Source organism: Solanum dulcamara, chromosome 9 (assembly GCF_947179165.1).
Source record: "Solanum dulcamara chromosome 9, daSolDulc1.2, whole genome shotgun sequence".
In the NCBI taxonomy this organism is placed as follows: domain Eukaryota; kingdom Viridiplantae; phylum Streptophyta; class Magnoliopsida; order Solanales; family Solanaceae; genus Solanum; species Solanum dulcamara.
The window spans coordinates 72,657,545-72,675,605 of record NC_077245.1 but is presented as its reverse complement, the minus strand read 5'-3'; the positions used below and the strand labels follow the sequence as shown (position 1 = coordinate 72,675,605).

Sequence of the window (18,061 nt, the reverse complement as noted above, 5' to 3'; positions counted from 1 at the left end):
TAAAAACTTGTTTATTTATTTATTTGTTCTAGAAACAAAATGCCGTACAACTAAAATGTCTTGTTATTATTATTATCAGCAAGAAGTTTCCATACATGGTATGCCCACGGTATTAACAATCATTAACAATATAATACTCCCTATATTTTCATATAAATATCACATTCTTCTTCCTATATAGTATATATCCATTGTTTTTTTTTTTAAAGAGCACTCATCCCAAAAAAGTTAAATTTTCCAACTTTTGTTTTGTTTCGAATTCAACCCTTTTTACCTTCTACTTATATATAGTTGATTGAAACGTAATAATTATTACGTTATTTCTACTTATCAACGTTTAACTTGTGTATGGAGTCAATTTCTGTACCTAGTAATGAAAACAAGTCCGTTTTCTCAAGATTACACAATAGGTTTTTCCTAAAAAAGGCGACTCCTCAAAAGGAAAACAAGAGTCTAACAATGAGTGGTAATAACAACGAGTTAAGGAGGGTATTTACGTACTTTGACGAGAATGGAGATGGAAAGGTGTCACCAACGGAGTTAAGGAGGTGCGTGAAGGCGATAGGAGGCAAACTGACGGTGGAGGAGGCGGAGATGATGGTGAGGCTATCGGATTCCGATGGGGACGGGTTGTTAGGATTGGAGGATTTTAGGAAGCTAATGGAAGAAGAGAGGAATAAAGAGAATGAATTAATTGGAGCATTTAGAATGTATGAAATGGAAGGATACATAACTCCTAAGAGTTTGAAGAGTATGTTGAGTAGACTTGGTGAGTCAACTTCCATTGATAAATGCAAGGATATGATAAGGAGATTTGATCTCAATGGAGATGGAGTTCTTAGCTTTGATGAGTTCAAAATTATGATGACAAACTAGAAGTATCTTTATGTATATTGTAGCGGAGCTAGTATTTTTATTAAGATGTTTCAAAATCTGAAGAAGTAGACACACAAACTAGCTGAAAGAGGTTCGATATCTACTATATACATAATTAAAAAATTATTTTAATCATATATAAATAATGTAATTTTCTATCGAAGCGGATTCGCATATATATTTAATTCCTTGGCCATGAGCTCCCATTTGATTATTGAAAAGTTATGTATACTTTATTACAATATGTGTAGCGCTCCTGAAAGTTTTTGCTAAGATAAATGTCATAAATAATCCCTTAACTATAAGAATAGGTCTAAAATATTTTCTTAACTATATGTTTATTGAATTTAGTCTTTTAAATATTCAAAAACTTATAGGTTTGATCTCTTAATTATATACTTATCAATTTTAGTCCTTTAAATATTTAAAAACTTATCAGATTTGGTCTTTGTCCATTTTATATATAAATAACTTTGGTTTAATTATATTAACGGAATATATGCCACAGTGAAATTGAATTCTTAACCCATTTTTTTCGGTTGTTTTTTCCCCTCTACTTTTTTTTTAAAAAAAATTAACTTTAACCTCAACGATTCAAAATAAATTTCACGAGAAAAGAAAATATAAATCATATTTTTTATTCAACGGAGAATAAAATGAAGCATACTATTCCTACTAATGACTTGAATATGCTAAAATCTAATATAAAAAAATTATTACACGTTAGGCATGGGGAGAGATTTATTTATATTTAATAGAAATAATTTTTTTGTAGCGAGAATAAAATTAAAGTTTTGATTTCAAAGTTTGTACTCCAACGACTTTATTGAAGGAAATTTGTTTAATTTTTCAGAAGTTGAAATTTATAAAATGGTAGATTTGCAACTTTTTATTAGTTTTTTAATTATTTTTTTTGAAAAAGATCGATTTATTATTATGTTTGTTTTATTTTACGTAGAGAAATTTGAGTAATAAGATCAAATCTCTTATTTTTCTTGTATGAAAAATAAAATTAAAAAAAATCGCACTGATTATGAATCATGAACTGCTAAAGAAGGGAACATAGCATATTTAAGTTATCAGCAACAATAATATGATTCATTTTATCATCCATTGAATAAAATTAGGACTTATTTATTCTTTCCTTATTAATTTTATTTTAAATTTTTGAAGTTATTATTCTTTTCATAAGAGTAATTTGAAGAAAAAAATAGCGGGAGAGAGATATAACTGATAAAATAGGTTAAAAATTTAATTTCACGAATAAATTAGTTTCGTTAATACAATCTAAGTTATTTGTATAAAAAATGAACAAAGACCAAACCTACTAAGTTTTTGAATACTTAAATGACTAAAATTGGTAAGTGTATAGTTAAGGGACCAAAATCGATAAGGTACCAAACCTGATAAGTTTTTGAATAGTTAAAGAATTAAATACGGTAAGTGTATAATTAAGGGACCACTTTAGACCTGCTCCTATAATTAAGGGAATATTTATGGCATTTTTTCTTCTTCATAATGCTCTAACGAATATTGAAAATATCGTTAGCATAATATGAAGGCGTGAAAATACGTTATAAAGTATATAACATTTTTTTGAAAACAAGTTATAACTTCAACAAAAAATAACCAAAAGGAAATAAAAAAATACTTTATCCGTTCAAAAAAAGAATGACCAAATTTAACTTGGCACGAAATTTTTTTTAAAAAATAATTCAATTTTATAATCTTAAATTAAAGTTATGTCAAATTTATCAAAATAACCTTTAATGTTATTACCTTAAATATATCATGTGGAAAAATTGAACTTAAAATATTATCAAAAAAAAATAATCATTCATTTTAAAATAAACTAAAAAAAATAGATTTTTTTTTTTAAACATACGTATTAATTATCACATGTCTATTATGATGTTTGCCAAGCAAATGGCAGACATGCGACTCGCAACGAAGCCATGCCTTGTGTATGTCGGTGCGCGGCCTAATGCGCAAGAAATTTGAGGCTCTCTAAAATTGGGGCACCAATAACGCGCAATCCTTATAACTTGGAAGATGTCAACGTTTCAGGTTGACCTCCAATTAAAAGAAGAAGGTAGTCTAAGTGGAAATCTTTCTTTTAATTGAATTTGCACATATCAGATACGAATATATATGTTAGTTTGCCTATGTAAAAGATCAAATTAGATTTTATTTCTATTTTTTTATCAATTTATAAAATTTTCTTAAAATTTGTCCTATTTGGATACATAACAATCACCCGGATACATTAATTAATAAATCAGTTGAGCTAAAAAAAGAATTATGTATTCGAATACATCCTGTGGTATTCGGATACATTAATTCAGATATATTAATAAACAAATCAGTTGAGCCATATACAATAATTCGAAAAATAGTGCATCCGGATACATCCTGTAGTATCCAGATACATTAATTTGGATAAAGAGAGTAGCAATTATGTATCCGAAAAAATTAATTCGGATAAATAGTCCATCTGGATACATCATGTGGTATCCAGATACATTAATTCGGATAAAGAGAGTAGCAATTATATATCCAAAAAAAATGAGTTTTGGGTGTAAAAGAAGAGATTTTTGAAATATTTGAAAATATAATAAATAAAGTAGTGTATATAAATAATTTTTCCTATAATTATAGCATTCTAAAATAATAGATATTTTCATCTTTCTTTTCGTTTGAGGAAGAAATACTCTGCAATCAATATTTGAATTCAATCGTTACGGTCTAATTGGCATGACATGTAGGATGACAATACAATACAATACAAGATGCCAATCCCTACCCTCAGTAGCCTACCCCCCCCCCCCCCACACACACACCAAACACGTAGTCATTAATAATCTTCAAGATAAGACTTTATCCCACAAAACAAAACATTAGCTCTAAGTTCAACTCTTTATCATCACTTACTCATTTTCTACTTACATCTCAAACTTTCTTGGGAAAAAAAAAGTACTCTAAACGTATACGTACTTATTCACTAGCATGCATGTATATAGCGTTAGTTTATGTTTCCACGACTGAAAAGAAATCCTTTTTCTTAAAATTATAGAATTGGCTTTCCCTAAAAAAAGGCGGCTCCTTAGAAGGAATACGAGAGTCTAAGAAGAACAACGACAAGTTTCTGTTCTCAGCTTTAATGAGTTCAAAGTTATGATGACAACTTAGAAGAAATACTTGTGTACATAATAATGATTATTGAGTTCAAATAATAATTCCTAATTAATGTGTATCATTGAGATTTTTCATTCTATAGTTAGATTCAAAATGGTAAAGTCAAGGGGAAGTACTCCCCAAACTTGTATCATCCAATTTTCAAAGTTTTTAATTTAACTGATTTGTAGTTCAATTATCTCACCTAGGTTGTACAGGACAAACCGATAAACCGCATCAAACCGATAAACCAAACCAAACCGGAAAAAAACCCAACTAGTGGTTTGGTTTGATTTGGTTTGGTGTTTGAAAAAAAAATCCAACCATTATAGGGTTGGTTTGGTTTTAACTAAAAAAAATCAAACCGAACCCAAACCGACCTGATTATAGATATATTACTTTTAAATTATGTTATACATAAAAATATTTATTAAAATATAATTTATAAATATTCTCTTAAATTTTTTCATAATTTTTGTTTTATTTCTTACATTTAGATTTGAACTTAAGAAACCCATCTAAATAATATACAAAAAAGCCCAAAAGAAAATGAACACCGGAAGCCCAAAACATGTTATGTAATTAGAAAACCCTATTCGGCTAGAAATGGTTTGGTTTGGTTTGTAAAAAATCTGAACCAACTCGAAAAACCTGAGAAAAATTGATATTGAAAAACTCGACTTTTATTGGTTTGGTTTGGTTTATAGATTTAATAACCCGACACAAATGATTTGGTTTGGTTTGTAAAAAATTCGAACCAATCCGATCCATGTACACCCCTAATCTCACCTATTCAATCGGGCAACTCATTATTTTGGGAAGTTCAAATAATGGTTTTCTCCCAAAAAATATTATTATTTGTTGGAGTATAAATATCATTTGAATGACTACAAAATATTTTATATACTGAGTCAAGAGTCATATCTCGATTCGAGGATCGAGTCATTGTGCCAAGGTGGAGTCCTAGATCAGCGTTGAAGTCGAGGATCACGTGTTGATTCGAGGTTGGGCATGGGGGTTGGGGTTCGAATCTCGAGTCGTGGTTGGACCAAGGTTCGAGTTCTAAGTTGTGGTCGGGGATTTGGTCCCGATTATTTATCCGTTATTAGGTATTGGTTCACAAGTCGAGGTCACATCCTGATTTGGGGTCGGGGAGTCGAGTACATAGTCAAGATCAGGTCTGAGGTCGAGGTTTAGGTCACAGGCTGAGGTCTAGTCTCGGGTCAGAGTCAAGACATGATTCTAAGTAGAGGTTATGGTCGGAAGTCCGGGTCGAGCCTCGATTCAAGGTCGGACCAACGTTCGAGATTCGAGTCAGGATTGAGGATTGGGTCTTGGTTTTGGTTTTGTTTCAGGGATCAAGTTCGGGGTCTATGTCGAGGATCAAGTCTCGAGTCCGAATCGAGTTTCGAGTTGGTTTCAAGTCTCTAATTAGGGATGTATACTAGGTCGGAACAGTCTCGAGTTGAGAATTAAATCACTAGTCGGGGTTGAGTCTTGAATAAGGGATCGAGTCATAAGCTGAGGTCAGGGTCAAGGGGTCAAGTTTCAAGTTTAGGTCATGGTTTGGTCGGATGTTTGTTTCTGAATTTCGAGTCGGGATAAGGGTTCGGGATCTAGGTCCTAGGCGATAATATTTGTCTATATTATATATCTAAATGCTCGTGAATAATATTTTCTCCTTGCTACTTAAACACCACAAAATAGGTAAAAATCACTTATTTTTAAGGTAAGGAATAAGGATATGCGTTAATTTGGCATGACATCTTGGATGACAATATAATATAAGATTTCAATCCCTACCCCCACTAGCCTACCGCATACACAAGTCAAACACGTGGTCTTTAATACAGAAATCTTCAAGATAAGACTTTATCCTACAAAACCAAACCATAGTTCTTCTACCTCACTTCATTGTCATCTTTCTTTTAAAATAAAATAAAATAAAAATTATAGCGTGTTGCCTGTTTACTTTTCAAACTTCTAAAAACCTGTTTTTGTTTTTTACTATTTTCTACTAGAAACAAATGGTCTTACAAGTTGTTTCAATACGTGGTAAGCCCACGGATTTTCCCACTCATTATTTGAGCCCACAAACTATAAATATTCCATTCTTCTTCCTTCATTCCCATATTATTCATTCAAAACTTAAAATTTCCCAAGTTTTCTTTGTTGATTTCAAGTTCAATACATTTTCACACTTACGTCTCATACTTTCTTGAATAAAAGAAAAGTAATTTAAACTTATTTGTTAGCTAGCATGTGTATGAGATCATCAGTTTCTGTTTCCACAGCTGAAAAAGAGTCTTTTTTCTCAAGATTACGGAATATGTTTCATCTCAGAAGGAAGGAAGAGGAGAAGAAGAAGACAATGACAACGACAATAATGACAACAGCTACTACTACTAATACTACTACTAACTGTTTTCCTGTGAGTGACAATAGTTGTAGTAGTAACAAGGGAGAGTTAGAGAGGGTATTTACCTACTTTGACGAGAACGGAGATGGAAAGGTATCACCAGCAGAGCTAAGGAGGTGCATGAAGGCGGTAGGAGGTGAACTGACGGTAGAGGAGGCAGAGATGGCAGTGAGGCTATCAGATTCCGATGGGGACGGGTTGTTAGGATTGGAGGATTTCACGAAGCTAATGGAAGGAATGGAGGAAGAGAGGAATAAAGAGAGTGAGTTAATTGGAGCATTTGGAATGTATGAAATGGAAGGATATATAACACCTAAGAGCTTGAAGAGGATGTTAAATCGACTTGGTGAGTCAACCTCCATTGATAACTGCAAAGCTATGATTCAAAGATTTGATCTCAATGGAGATGGAGTACTCAGCTTTGATGAGTTCAAAGTTATGATGACAACTTAGAAGAGATATTTGTGTACATAATATAATATGATACTTGACTTCAAATGATTCTGATTAGTGTTTTTCCCAATTCATTCTATAAATTCATAATTGAAAGCCAAAAGTATTTTTATTCAAATTGTTAAAAGTCAGAGATATACTTTCAAGTTTCAATACAAAAGGAAAAAGATATTTCTTTCCAGAATCCCCCTCCAAAAATTTGATTGTATTTTTTCACGACTTATTCACAATCATAATATGCTTTGTAATACATAACACCAGTTGCGTAAGGAGAAATTTATATTGACAATACATTAAGGCAGCAATGTAACTGAGAGAAGATGTTTTATAGTTGACAGTTAAACAGGCAAATTAACTGTCAGCCAAACTATCAATTCCCAAGCAACGAGTTCAGTTCTAGCACTGACCTTCGTATGTCATGTAGATCCTCCTCTACCTTGTCGGAGAAAGAGCATGATTTGCACGATAATGCATTCAGCAACTGAGTTTTTCTGCTTGTAGCAAGAGCCTTTGCTCTTTGTAAATCTTCTATTTTACTAATTTCCAACTGCAAGTCGTCGTCCAAAATCTTCAACTCTTCCTCCTTCAACGATGCTTCAAACATACTCTCGTGGTACTCAAGAATCATGTTATCAAACTCTTGCTTCCCGTTCTCTTTCATTTCCAAGATCATCTCCTTCTCCTGGATGACCCTTTGAAGCTTGTTGCCCATCTCCTTTACAGACTGCAAAACATTCTCTACCTCCTTTTCAGTAACCTCAATATCTTTCTCTGAATTCAGCCTTTTTTCGTTCAAGTCTTCAATTTCCTTCTTCTTTATCCCCAAATTTTCCCTAATCTGCTTTATTTGATATTGTATCTTTGTTTTTTCTTCCTCAGACTTAAGTAACTCAGTAGCTTTGCCACTCAACTGCCAACTCCTTTCTGGCAATTGGATATCGGGTTTCTCAATGTTATCTATGGCAAAGAGAACTCTGTCACTTTCCAGCCTTTGATTCTCCTCTTCCAATCTTGATTTCGATTCTGCTAGGATGTTTCTTAATTCTGATTCTGACTGTTTAGCCTGCATCTGTGCTTCCAGGAGTTCAACCTTAGATGCTTGAAGATGAGCCAACTTTGCTTTCTTTTGGTTGAGACAAGTAGATGAAGCATTCAACCTTCCTCTTGCTTGAGCTTCCCGTTGTTCGAAGTAACCAACTGATGAAGAAAAGCTTGATAGTGAGTATCTTAGTGCTGATAGCTTATTATCAAGCAACACTTTCTTTCCAAGCATTTGTGAAGACTGAAGCTTGAAGGATGTGTATCCTTGTTTTTTCACTTCAATGCTCTTTTCGAGTCCTTCAATTTCTTCTTCAAGCTCATCAACCTCAATGATTGCCCTCTCTAATGAACCAAACATACTTATGGTGTTGGCAGATTTTAGAAGCTTTTCATGCGCACCTTCAAGCTTCATTCTCAACAAACTTAAGTCCTCTGATACAGGATTATGCAAAACATCTGATGATTTGTCTTCCATTACAACATCCTGCTTCAGATAGGAGGCACAAGGATCCTCGGGAAGTTCATGTGGTACAGCTTCTGCCGTTGATTCAGGATAAATGGTTTCCACCATCATGTAATTGCTTTTGCCCAATACTTCAGAAGTATGTTCTTTACCTGGTTTTAATGGTTTATTCTCTATAATTTCTGTAGTCTTGTAGCTAGGTAGTTCATCTGAATCAGCAGTAATATTGCTTTTCTGTAAAGTTACTGTCTCCCCTGACGAAACAATTTCATCTAAATCATGATTTTGTAAAGCATGTTCAAAAAAATGTTGGTTGTCATCTTCAATCTTTTCTTGTTGGCAGTTCTGACCTCTATCAGTCCCATTGTTCTTTTCTGCTACTGCTTGCTCGTACAGTTCTATCAGTTTGTTATTGTCCTCAATTAGGACTTTGAGCTTCATCCTCAATTCATCATTTTCCTTAGACAAGGAAATTGCAGTTTCATGAGCTTCTGCTTCTCTTTGGCTGGCTGCTGCTATAGCATCAACAATAGTTGTTAGCTCTGTCTGATCACTGACAGCAATAGTGGACGGCTGATCATTTGCAACTGAAGACGGCTCTTCCATCAGAACTGCTTTAGATGATCTCTCAAATTCTAGCTCTTTTTCCAAGTCATTTAATTGCCTGTACGGACAGTGCAAAGAGATTCAAGATTAAAATTTGGGAAGTTAATCTCTGAATACTTGAACAATCTTGTTGGACCCAGAAGTAACCAGATTAAAGTAACTGAATTCATTATTTAATCCGTAGCTTGGTTGTTGAGCAGATAGTAGGTTTGAATTCTCAATATCAACAGGTTTATGAAAGCAGCTTATGTATTTTGAAGGGGATCCAACAACTACGACCGTGAGATACTAAAGCAGGTAGAACAAAGAGATGACAGAGGAAGATGAAAAACACTGACCTTTCCAATTTCTCTTTCTCATCAACACAAAAAATACGTTGTCTATGGAGTGCATCCAGTTCTGCTTGGTTTTGAATTGCCTGAAAGATGAAAATTGTCTTGTTAGCAGGTATATAGTGAATAACCTATAAAATAACCACTAAACTCATTTGTACTATTTTAAGCTCGTTGTCAGGGTGAAAACTGAAAAGATATATTACCTGAACTCGGAGGAACTCATTCTCCTCATTGATTGATGTACGCCATGGTGAAGCCGGCTATAGTGTGGCAGAAATTGTAAAGAAAAGCAAATATTTTAATATGATTAAAAAAAGCAGAATGATCTCTAACATCAGATCCAAAACTTTGATTCACTTGCAAGTAGAAACATGAGGAAATAAATTCAAAAATAGCATTAAAAAGATAAACTCACTTTTCTATCATTTGATGAATTTTTGAAGATAAAAAGTATACAAATCAAAGTTTCAATTAGATAGGCAAGTGTAATTGAGCAGATGTAAATGTTACAACAACTACTCTAAGATCATGTCAAACCTGAGATGACGTTAGTAGATTCAGGTCATTCTCAATATGCATACCAAGCTCAGAACTTCCTTTCTGCAACACAAATAGACAATAAACTACAGTTTAACAATGACAAGCTCCTTCTGGAAACCAATAAAAATGAGTTTCTACATTAAAATCCTAATGGAGTTTGGAGGACAACCTGAACCGGTGCAGGATCTGATTCATGCATAAGTTTCCAATCAAGTGCTTCTAGAAGCTGCATATCGAAGAGAACCATTAGGCACAACATTGCTAACAACTTTGGTATTTTACAGAAAGATCCCAGACATGCTGATCAAGAATAAAAGAACTCCTACGAAAAGAAATTGCTAAGGCCTTTAAAATGCATTCATTGAAGCAGAATCAAGGAGGAAAAGATGGAGATTTTACTTTATTGACAGGAGTTATTGATTAAACAACAGTCTGCAGTGTGCTTTTTTCGGAAATAAAATTTGGTGTTGTATGACTAAGGGATCAGTTGTGAATAACAAAAAAATAGAATAAAAAGACTTGGGAAATCATGTCTATTCTCAGATTTGAAAAAATAGATTGCCTAATTGAATTCTCTAAGAGAGTAAAAAGAAAAATCAAGACAACAAGGAAGAGGTAGAAGTCAACTCTAACCTTATTTTGTAGCATCATGATCTGTTCATTCATTCTTTCTCGCTCACCTTCCTCATAAAATGACTTCAATCTACATTAGCAACAAATAAGATTATCAAACTAGTGAAGTAGCAAGACATGGACCTGCCTAATATAACTAGAAATATTTTGCTTCTCAGTGTACAATCAAAACTAGAATTTATCTCCAAGATTCAGACAACGAAAGGAACCATGACAATGTGCACTCTATGATAACTAAAAGAGAACAGAAATAACATGCCTTCTGATCTCTTCTTTTAGCCGTAGATTCTCCATAGCAAATCTTGTAACTTCTTGGTTACGATCAACCTGATTCCGTAGGACCTCTATTTCCTTCAATTGCTCCTCTTTCTCCTTTAGCAAGTGAATCTCAGCAGATATCTTTCCTGAAGCAACTGATTCGAGCCTTTTTATAGCAGCTTCTCGAAACCTTAGTCTCATCTTTAAACCTTGTATCTCATCTTCCCTTTGTTTGGTCTGGATTAGACACAACATTGCAAATTAGTCTATATATAAAATTCAAATCATGTTGTCTATTTTATTTCCATCTACTTTTGAAGGTTACATCCTAATCAATTTAGCACAGCGGAACATTGACATCGGAAGATCCTCAAAGCTTAATTGGGTGCAAGAAAGGGATTCCAGAAAACCAATTTCACTTGGAAAATCCCTATTCACTGGGTAGGACAGATTTGTCGACCAACTCCTATTTGTGTTTATGGTTTCCAGAATTCTGAATTATGTTTACTGGAACTCTATGGCCTCATTGTAAGACTTACCCGGGCAGGACAGATTTGTCGATCAACTCTTATTAGTGATGGTTTCCAGAATTCTGGATTATATTTACTGGAACCCTCTGACCTCATTCGTAAGACTTACCGACACCTATGTATATATAAAAATGCCAAGTCGAGTAACTCAATTGAAAACCTCCATAGAACATACCAGCTGCATTGCTGCCTGATTTTCAGCAGTTAATGCTTGTAGTGCAATGTCTTTATCCTTTTCCCTCCTAAAAGCCCCAACAAGGGCAACTTCGTAGTCTTTCTTCTGAAATTACAAGAAACTTTACTATCAGATCCAATCATGGAGCAGATGGATCTCCTCATTGCCAACTTAAGATAAACCTACCTTTGACATCCGTTTATCTGGTGTAAGTGGACTAGATAATCCATGAAGCCCTTCCCATTTAACAGATGTAGGCGATCCTGGAAAAGCAACTGTCCAAGCATCATTTTCATGGTTTTCAACTCCTCCATCAGCCATACTCCGAAGACGAGCTACTTCTTTCTGAGAGGTAAAGAAAAGTAATTAGGCGCATCCAACATTTAGAATTACGGTCATTAAGAGCACAAGTAATCGAAAACACTTTTCCAAAATTTTCACCAGTATAAGAAACTAAGATCTGAATTTTGAAGCAGGGAATCGGAGCAATAAATGTGAACTTATTTTAACTTCTAAGGTGCATGTTGGATAAAAGGCAGAAGTTTACAAAGGTTGTTCAAGGGTTCTGCCTATGTGATGTAAATCTCATTATATCACTAAAACCCTTCATAGTGGCATAAACAACTAGCATTTCACACATGAGCACATTTCAAAGGATGTGTGAGACGTGCACAAGATCATATTTATATTTTTGTCACTTGCTGTCATTTGTCAATCAATTAAACTTCTCCCTGTTTGTCATTTGTCCATCAAACTTCTCTCAGGATTTGTACAAAAATACAGAGGTATATAAAATTCTCTTGCTAATATGTTCTCTCTTTTTGCAGGGTTTTTTTCTGTCTTTTCTAACCGATGTGGAGTGTAATCCCACAAGTGGGGTCTGGGTAGGGTAGAATGTACGCAGATCTTACCCCTACCTTTGTGGGGTAGAGAGTTTGTTTCCGATAAACCCTCGGTTCAATAGACAAGAAAAGAACTTGAAGCATGGTAGCAGGAAAATATGACAGCAAAATAGCAAAATACAAAGAAAATGAAGAAACAGAAAATAATACACATAGAGAAGATGTGGATGGATTTCAAGCAAAAAAATACCTTCAGATTTTGAATCTGTATCCTCATTGCAAGAACGTCTCCAGAAGCATCTTCATTTACGAAAGCCTGGGAAAGTAAATGATCATCAGGGCATAAGGAAAACTGTTCAACATTTTATTAGGAATATAGGAAAGTAAGAACTGAAAACACATCTTTATAAATATTGTACAAAAATAAGATTTTTGAAAACTTCTATGCACAGAGAAGTGAGAAAATAAACGCATAATATACATGTCAGATAAAGTGGCATATCCAGATTACTAGTATTTATCTTTCAAATATTTTGTTGCTAATAGTTGCCTGAATATTTAAATACCCAATTGAAAAGGTGATATACTCTTAGTTGATTTCACAGAAAAAGGACTTTGAAAGCAGCTTAGTAGATGATCATGTGATTTGCTAGTTGAATGACCATAAGAAATCCACTAGTGTCCAAGAGTAGCATACATGATTTTTGATGAATTTGGCACGTTGAGCAAACTTCAATGTGCTTAGAGTCTCCAATGAACAACTGCAAGAGTCCAATCATGTGTAAGGGGTTTGATCTTAAGGCCATTAAATTGAAATCCTAGTGGTGACCAGTAAAAATTGCATACCAGCTGGAAGGACTAATATTTGCAATTATACATGTTTTTGCATTCCCTCCCAACGAATCCTGAAAGAAGGAAGAAATATAATGTCAAATCCAAAGACCATCTTCATAATGCCGTAATTAGTAATCAGTGCAGAGCAACAGGTCAAAACCAGAAAATAAAATATCCAAGTGTATAACAGTAATAAGACTATATTAGAGCTCCTCATTACAAAACATATTCAAAATATGACTATTACTAGTGCGTTTCACAAGAGATTCTGGATGCCTTCAGATTAACTAACAGAGAAAACGATTCTCCTTTGAAAGCTAAGATACACCGATATTCACCTGGAGTAGAAATGTGAGCTTTGAATCTCTGTAGGGAACATGGTGTGATTTCCCATTAGATATGCTAACCAGGTTCATGATCACTAATCTGAACATAAAGAATCAGATGAGTATTGTACTAGTAGAAAAACAAGACTAGAACAGAAGAACTATGAAAGGAATAAGGACGAATCATAATAACTACCCCAACGTTGAAAGAGATTTGTTGATGTTAGTAGCTTCCTTCAAACGTTCACCTTCAGCTCCTGAGCTTTTCTGCCTGTGATTTAACAATTGCAGTTAGAAGAAAAATTCAGCATAAGATATCTTCTCATTTTAGCATAATTACTCTCCTTTACCTTTCAGAGCCTGCCAAATCAACAAGGTTAAAACGAGCAAATCTGTGGTGCGTTACTCCTTGAGATTCCCACTGCAAACAAGTTATGTGTAAATTTATGTACCAGTATGGAGGGGGTAAGGTACGAAAAGACAAAATCTGATGGCCGAAGTTAAGAGGTAGAACTTACTTTGCTCTCTATCACACATGTAAATACACTGTGTGAACGGCTACTAGCACGATTCATGTTGGTGGCAGCTACCTTTCTGTTTGCAGCACCCTGTTATGCAAAGAACATAATGAGCATCACAACCATAACTAACAAGAAATCTGTGCATTTAATTTTGTGAGCAATTATTTTAACTTCGCTCTCATTTTCTTCATGATCTTCCATTTAAAATTAATAATTGTAAGGGTAGTATAACGTTGTGTCGTATTTATGCTGGTATCAAAAGACAATCTGGTCGACACTGCGATAGCTTGGGTCAAGTTTGGCTACATTTATATGCAGTTCTGGTTACAAGGAAGTTAGTGTTGAATGCTTCAATCCAAAAATTACAAGGTTCCAAACTAGAGCGTTCCGTATGCACTTTTTTTTACCATATCATTTATATATTTATTTCATCATCGATAAATTAAAGGAAAAGGCAAGGAAAAAAGAAGCAGAATATACCTGAAGAAGTTGTTGCATCACATCCCGAGCACTCGTAACTTCTACTTCAGTGAGATCTTCTACATGAATTCCCTTTTTAGTATCTTCTCTTATCTGTAGAGGACAAGCAAAATCTTCAGTTGTCTTCTTCCATTTGAGTAATGCAATTTGCAAATATTCATCTTAGATAAAGCAATTTGCACACATTCACTTTAGTTCAAGCAATATGTTAGCTGCATTTCGAAATGACGAATGTAAATATTATACTACTTTGATGTTGCAAGTCAGAACACATTCCTTAAGCACACATTAGTCCTCATTTGATCAAATGCATCATTGTTGATTACCTAGTTGGACAATACTGGAACAGGATAGTGAGCAATTGGACTAATCCTTGTGCTCACTAATTCCAAGGTCCTCAAGAAAAGATAGGACACTCTTTAACTTTGTTAAAAATGATGAACAATATCCGGAAGAAGTATGCTGAACAATAGAAAACAATATATAACTCCCAGAGGCGAAATAAAACTCATGTTTATTTGGACAAGACTTCGGTCAATGAACAAATTAGACAAAATGTTAGCATTCGTGACCATTACCTGCAAGTTCACCGAGGAAGGATCCAGAAGGTCGAGAATCTGTTCGTTATATATTTCTAAGAAAGAGCATCTACAAGTGAACTTTATATTTTCCTCCCGGCGTGCCTCTCTTTCCTGAGACCAAAAGAAAGAAATCATCAAACTTGAAATTGAAACATAAGCTCAACCTTAGAAGTTAAAGTTTGATCACTCTTTTATTCCAATCAAGAAAATATTACATTAAAATTGAAGGCAATAAGTTATCAAAAGTACATCTATATTACACAAACCAACATATACATATAGGGACTTTATTGCCAAAAAAAAAAAACAGACAGCTAGAAGATGGACTTATATTTGTTCCACAAATAGCCATATCCAATACTTATACCCAACACTGTGACATTGAAGCAGATCAATAAGACATTTAAATAATTTCCATATGAAAAGTACATAGGCAACAATTTGATTCATTCAGATAAGATCAAGGTTTCCTCTCAATATTATATCAAAACAAACCTGCTTAGTTTCAAACTATGTCATCTGTGTTCTGGTCCACAATGTCAAGTAGTTTATAAAATTTTAAAAAAATAAAAAATCATAATCATTTATTACTAATGCAATATCTGTACCTTTTGAATTCTTGAAAACAAGTACTCAAACACCCTAGGTGTCATCCCACAATTTACACTATGTCTTCGGGTGCCTCCTTCAATATCTCCAAGCATGGTGTGTGTTTTTCCACTTCCAGTCTACAAAGAGAGACATAGAGTTTCTAAATATAACCCAGTATAAAGTTCAAAAATCTTTTTTACATTCCGACATGAAAATTGGACAGTACTGCTGAAAGCAGATATTTGAGATCTTAAGCCATGTAACTGAGCAACATACTTGGCCATAGGCAAACACACAACTATTGTAGCCTCCCATGCAATTTTCCACCATTGGTACTCCAGCAGCTTTAAAGAGCATCTCCTGTTAACCTAAAGAAATGAAAACAGACCACACCAAAGATACATGACAAATGAAAGACAATAGCCAAGAAAAGCAAACCTGAGTAACATTCTCATCAGCAACCATATCAAATGTAAAACGTGATTCTGGGTGCCCTATCCAAGTGATCGTCTGAGAGCTTTCTTGTCTTACACATTTACCATGCCCTTGTAAAGATATCTCAGAGTTATTCAAGGGGCGTATTCTTATAATAACCTGCATAAATCAGCCAAACAGAAGAAACCAACCTCATGAGTAATTTAAGTTCTATCCTGATTTAGTAAGATAAAACCAAAAACTACCATATATTCTACCAGGGAGATGGTAAGTAACTCACTGAACAGAATTTTCAACTTATTTGGTTTTATCAAACACCAAAACAATAAACTTTTATTTGACTCTGAATTTCTGGACCATATCAAATCTATGCAGTTCTTAATTTGAAACTCTCTAAACATTTCTTTTGAAATCTTAAACGTGTAGTACACATTTTTCATATGTCAAGAGTCCAAATTTCTTATATAGATTCTAAAAAATGAAAAACTTTTTAGAAAGGAGCAAAAAATACAGGAAAACCAGAGTGATTGCCTGACTATTGTGCTCCTTCGAAAATCCAGTAATACTCCAACATGTCCTTTTGAAGTCTTAAACATGTGCTAGTATATATTTTTTGTATGTTAAAGAGTCCTAATTTCTTAAATAGATTCGAAACCTGATATATATTTAGAAATAAGTGAATAACTACAGAAAACCCAAATTGATTACTTGAACATTGTGCTCCTTCCAGAATGGATGTTATTCACAGAACTCGAAACTCCAGTTAATTTTGTTTTATATTTTTAGACTCTACATTTCTTTTGAAGTCTCAAACATGAACTAGTATATACTTTTTTTAGAAATGAGTTTCACAAAGAAGAAAGCGATTACCTGAACATTATGATCCTTCCAGAATGAAGGATCTTCACGAAACTCGAAACTCCGGTTAGATTCCACCACATCCTTGTTCTCAGATAACTCAATCCTGTTATCCTTAGCAGCTGATTTGAACAGTCTGAGATTAGGTGTACTCTTCACCGACGACATCGTCACCGCCGCCGTATCCATCGGAGTTGCTGCAGATTGGTCTAGTGACCCGAATCTGGACTTAACAACGCTTGGAGGCTCGGAAAATAACGGCATTTTCTTACAATTAGGGTTTCAGATTCAGTGAACTGAGGAGATTTTAGGGCCAAAAAAATGGAAATTTGAATTAGCTCTTAGGGGAAGAAGGAAGAGATATGGAGAGTTGGGATGGTGGGGTGGGTAGGGGTGGGGTGGGGGTAGGGGATTGGATTTCAAATGTAGAGAGAGAAGAAGAAGGAAGAGACCGTTTGAGAAGAATTTGAAATTTTTGAATGGTTATATGGAGCCAAATTCAAGAGGGCGAGATGGTCACCATTTAAATTATAGCCGCACTTTATGAAATTTTGCTAATTTAGCCGCATTTAAACCAACCTGGTGCTTATTGGTTCGATTTATTTTTTTTAAAAAAAAACATATTAAATTAATAAGATATTTATTTGATTCGATTTTCGACTTAACTAATAAAAAAATATTTTTATAATCATATGTATACATGATATATCTCTCCTGATTAGCTAGCCAGAGAATAAATCTATGCCTTGGCATCAGAAGTGAGCTCCATATCAATTATGCTTCCTCCAATTTTTGGGACGGCTCCATCAATACATTGTAACTGCTAATCGCTGCAATTAGAAATTGTAGCAAGAATAGAAGTTCAGCACAAGTTTCTACATTCATCATTTTTATTTAAGATGAAATTGTTCGGATTCACTTGTGTAATAAATTATGGAAATAAAATTAATTAATTATATGTCTTTATTATAGTTAAATCTAAAATTGAGAAGAGAGGAGATAATAATAGTTTGTGATGAGAAAAGAGAAGATGCGGAGGTAATTCACAAATGTGTGTTTGAAGTTTTTTTTTATAGTACTCAATTTAAGA

General features: G+C 34.1%; 3 protein-coding genes across 4 annotated transcripts; 2 read left to right on the top strand and 1 right to left on the bottom strand.

Moving 5' to 3' along the window:
- The first annotated feature begins 214 nt into the window (after positions 1-214).
- On the top strand, positions 215-1,118 carry LOC129903251 (putative calcium-binding protein CML19). Its single transcript, XM_055978760.1, has one exon. The coding sequence runs from the start codon at positions 349-351 to the stop codon at positions 874-876; it is 528 nt and encodes a 175-aa protein (XP_055834735.1). The 5' UTR covers positions 215-348; the 3' UTR covers positions 877-1,118.
- A 5,081-nt stretch (positions 1,119-6,199) lies between these two features.
- LOC129902597 (putative calcium-binding protein CML19) lies at positions 6,200-8,752 on the top strand. Of its 2 annotated transcripts, XR_008770115.1 has the most exons (3): positions 6,200-6,815; positions 8,004-8,140; positions 8,339-8,752. XR_008770115.1 is itself a non-coding variant. In XM_055977923.1 (1 exon), exon 1 carries the CDS (start codon positions 6,311-6,313, stop codon positions 6,920-6,922), a length of 612 nt encoding a protein of 203 aa, XP_055833898.1. In that variant the 5' UTR covers positions 6,200-6,310; the 3' UTR covers positions 6,923-7,040. The 2 variants fall into 2 exon arrangements, 1 of the variants encoding a protein (XP_055833898.1); XM_055977923.1 differs by lacking the exons at positions 8,004-8,140; positions 8,339-8,752 and having other exon boundaries at positions 6,200-7,040.
- On the bottom strand, positions 7,184-17,505 carry LOC129902596 (kinesin-like protein KIN-12E). The gene is made up of 22 exons (XM_055977922.1): positions 16,984-17,505; positions 16,117-16,272; positions 15,955-16,038; positions 15,696-15,815; positions 15,085-15,198; positions 14,507-14,599; positions 14,024-14,113; positions 13,856-13,926; positions 13,702-13,776; positions 13,518-13,605; positions 13,192-13,250; positions 13,043-13,106; positions 12,596-12,661; positions 11,690-11,848; positions 11,504-11,608; positions 10,800-11,035; positions 10,541-10,610; positions 10,077-10,133; positions 9,905-9,967; positions 9,571-9,627; positions 9,371-9,450; positions 7,184-9,090 (listed from the first exon to the last, which is right to left on the bottom strand). The coding sequence occupies exons 1-22, from the start codon at positions 17,233-17,235 to the stop codon at positions 7,293-7,295; spliced, it is 3,957 nt and encodes a 1,318-aa protein (XP_055833897.1). The 5' UTR covers positions 17,236-17,505; the 3' UTR covers positions 7,184-7,292.
- Between the last annotated feature and the right edge of the window lie 556 nt (positions 17,506-18,061).

Bases quoted from the DNA above. Each gene is read 5' to 3' on its own strand.
- LOC129902597 (XM_055977923.1), top strand. From the start codon at position 6,311: ATGTGTATGAGATCATCAGTTTCTGTTTCCACAGCTGAAAAAGAGTCT.
- LOC129902596 (XM_055977922.1), bottom strand. From the start codon at position 17,235: ATGCCGTTATTTTCCGAGCCTCCAAGCGTTGTTAAGTCCAGATTCGGG. The intron at 11,849-12,595 runs GTATTTTTTTGC...TTTACCTCTCAG, and splicing joins TACAGATTCAAAATCTGAAG to AAAGAAGTAGCTCGTCTTCG. The intron at 9,968-10,076 runs GTTGTCCTCCAA...TTTGTGTTGCAG, and splicing joins CAGATCCTGCACCGGTTCAG to AAAGGAAGTTCTGAGCTTGG.
- LOC129903251 (XM_055978760.1), top strand. From the start codon at position 349: ATGGAGTCAATTTCTGTACCTAGTAATGAAAACAAGTCCGTTTTCTCA.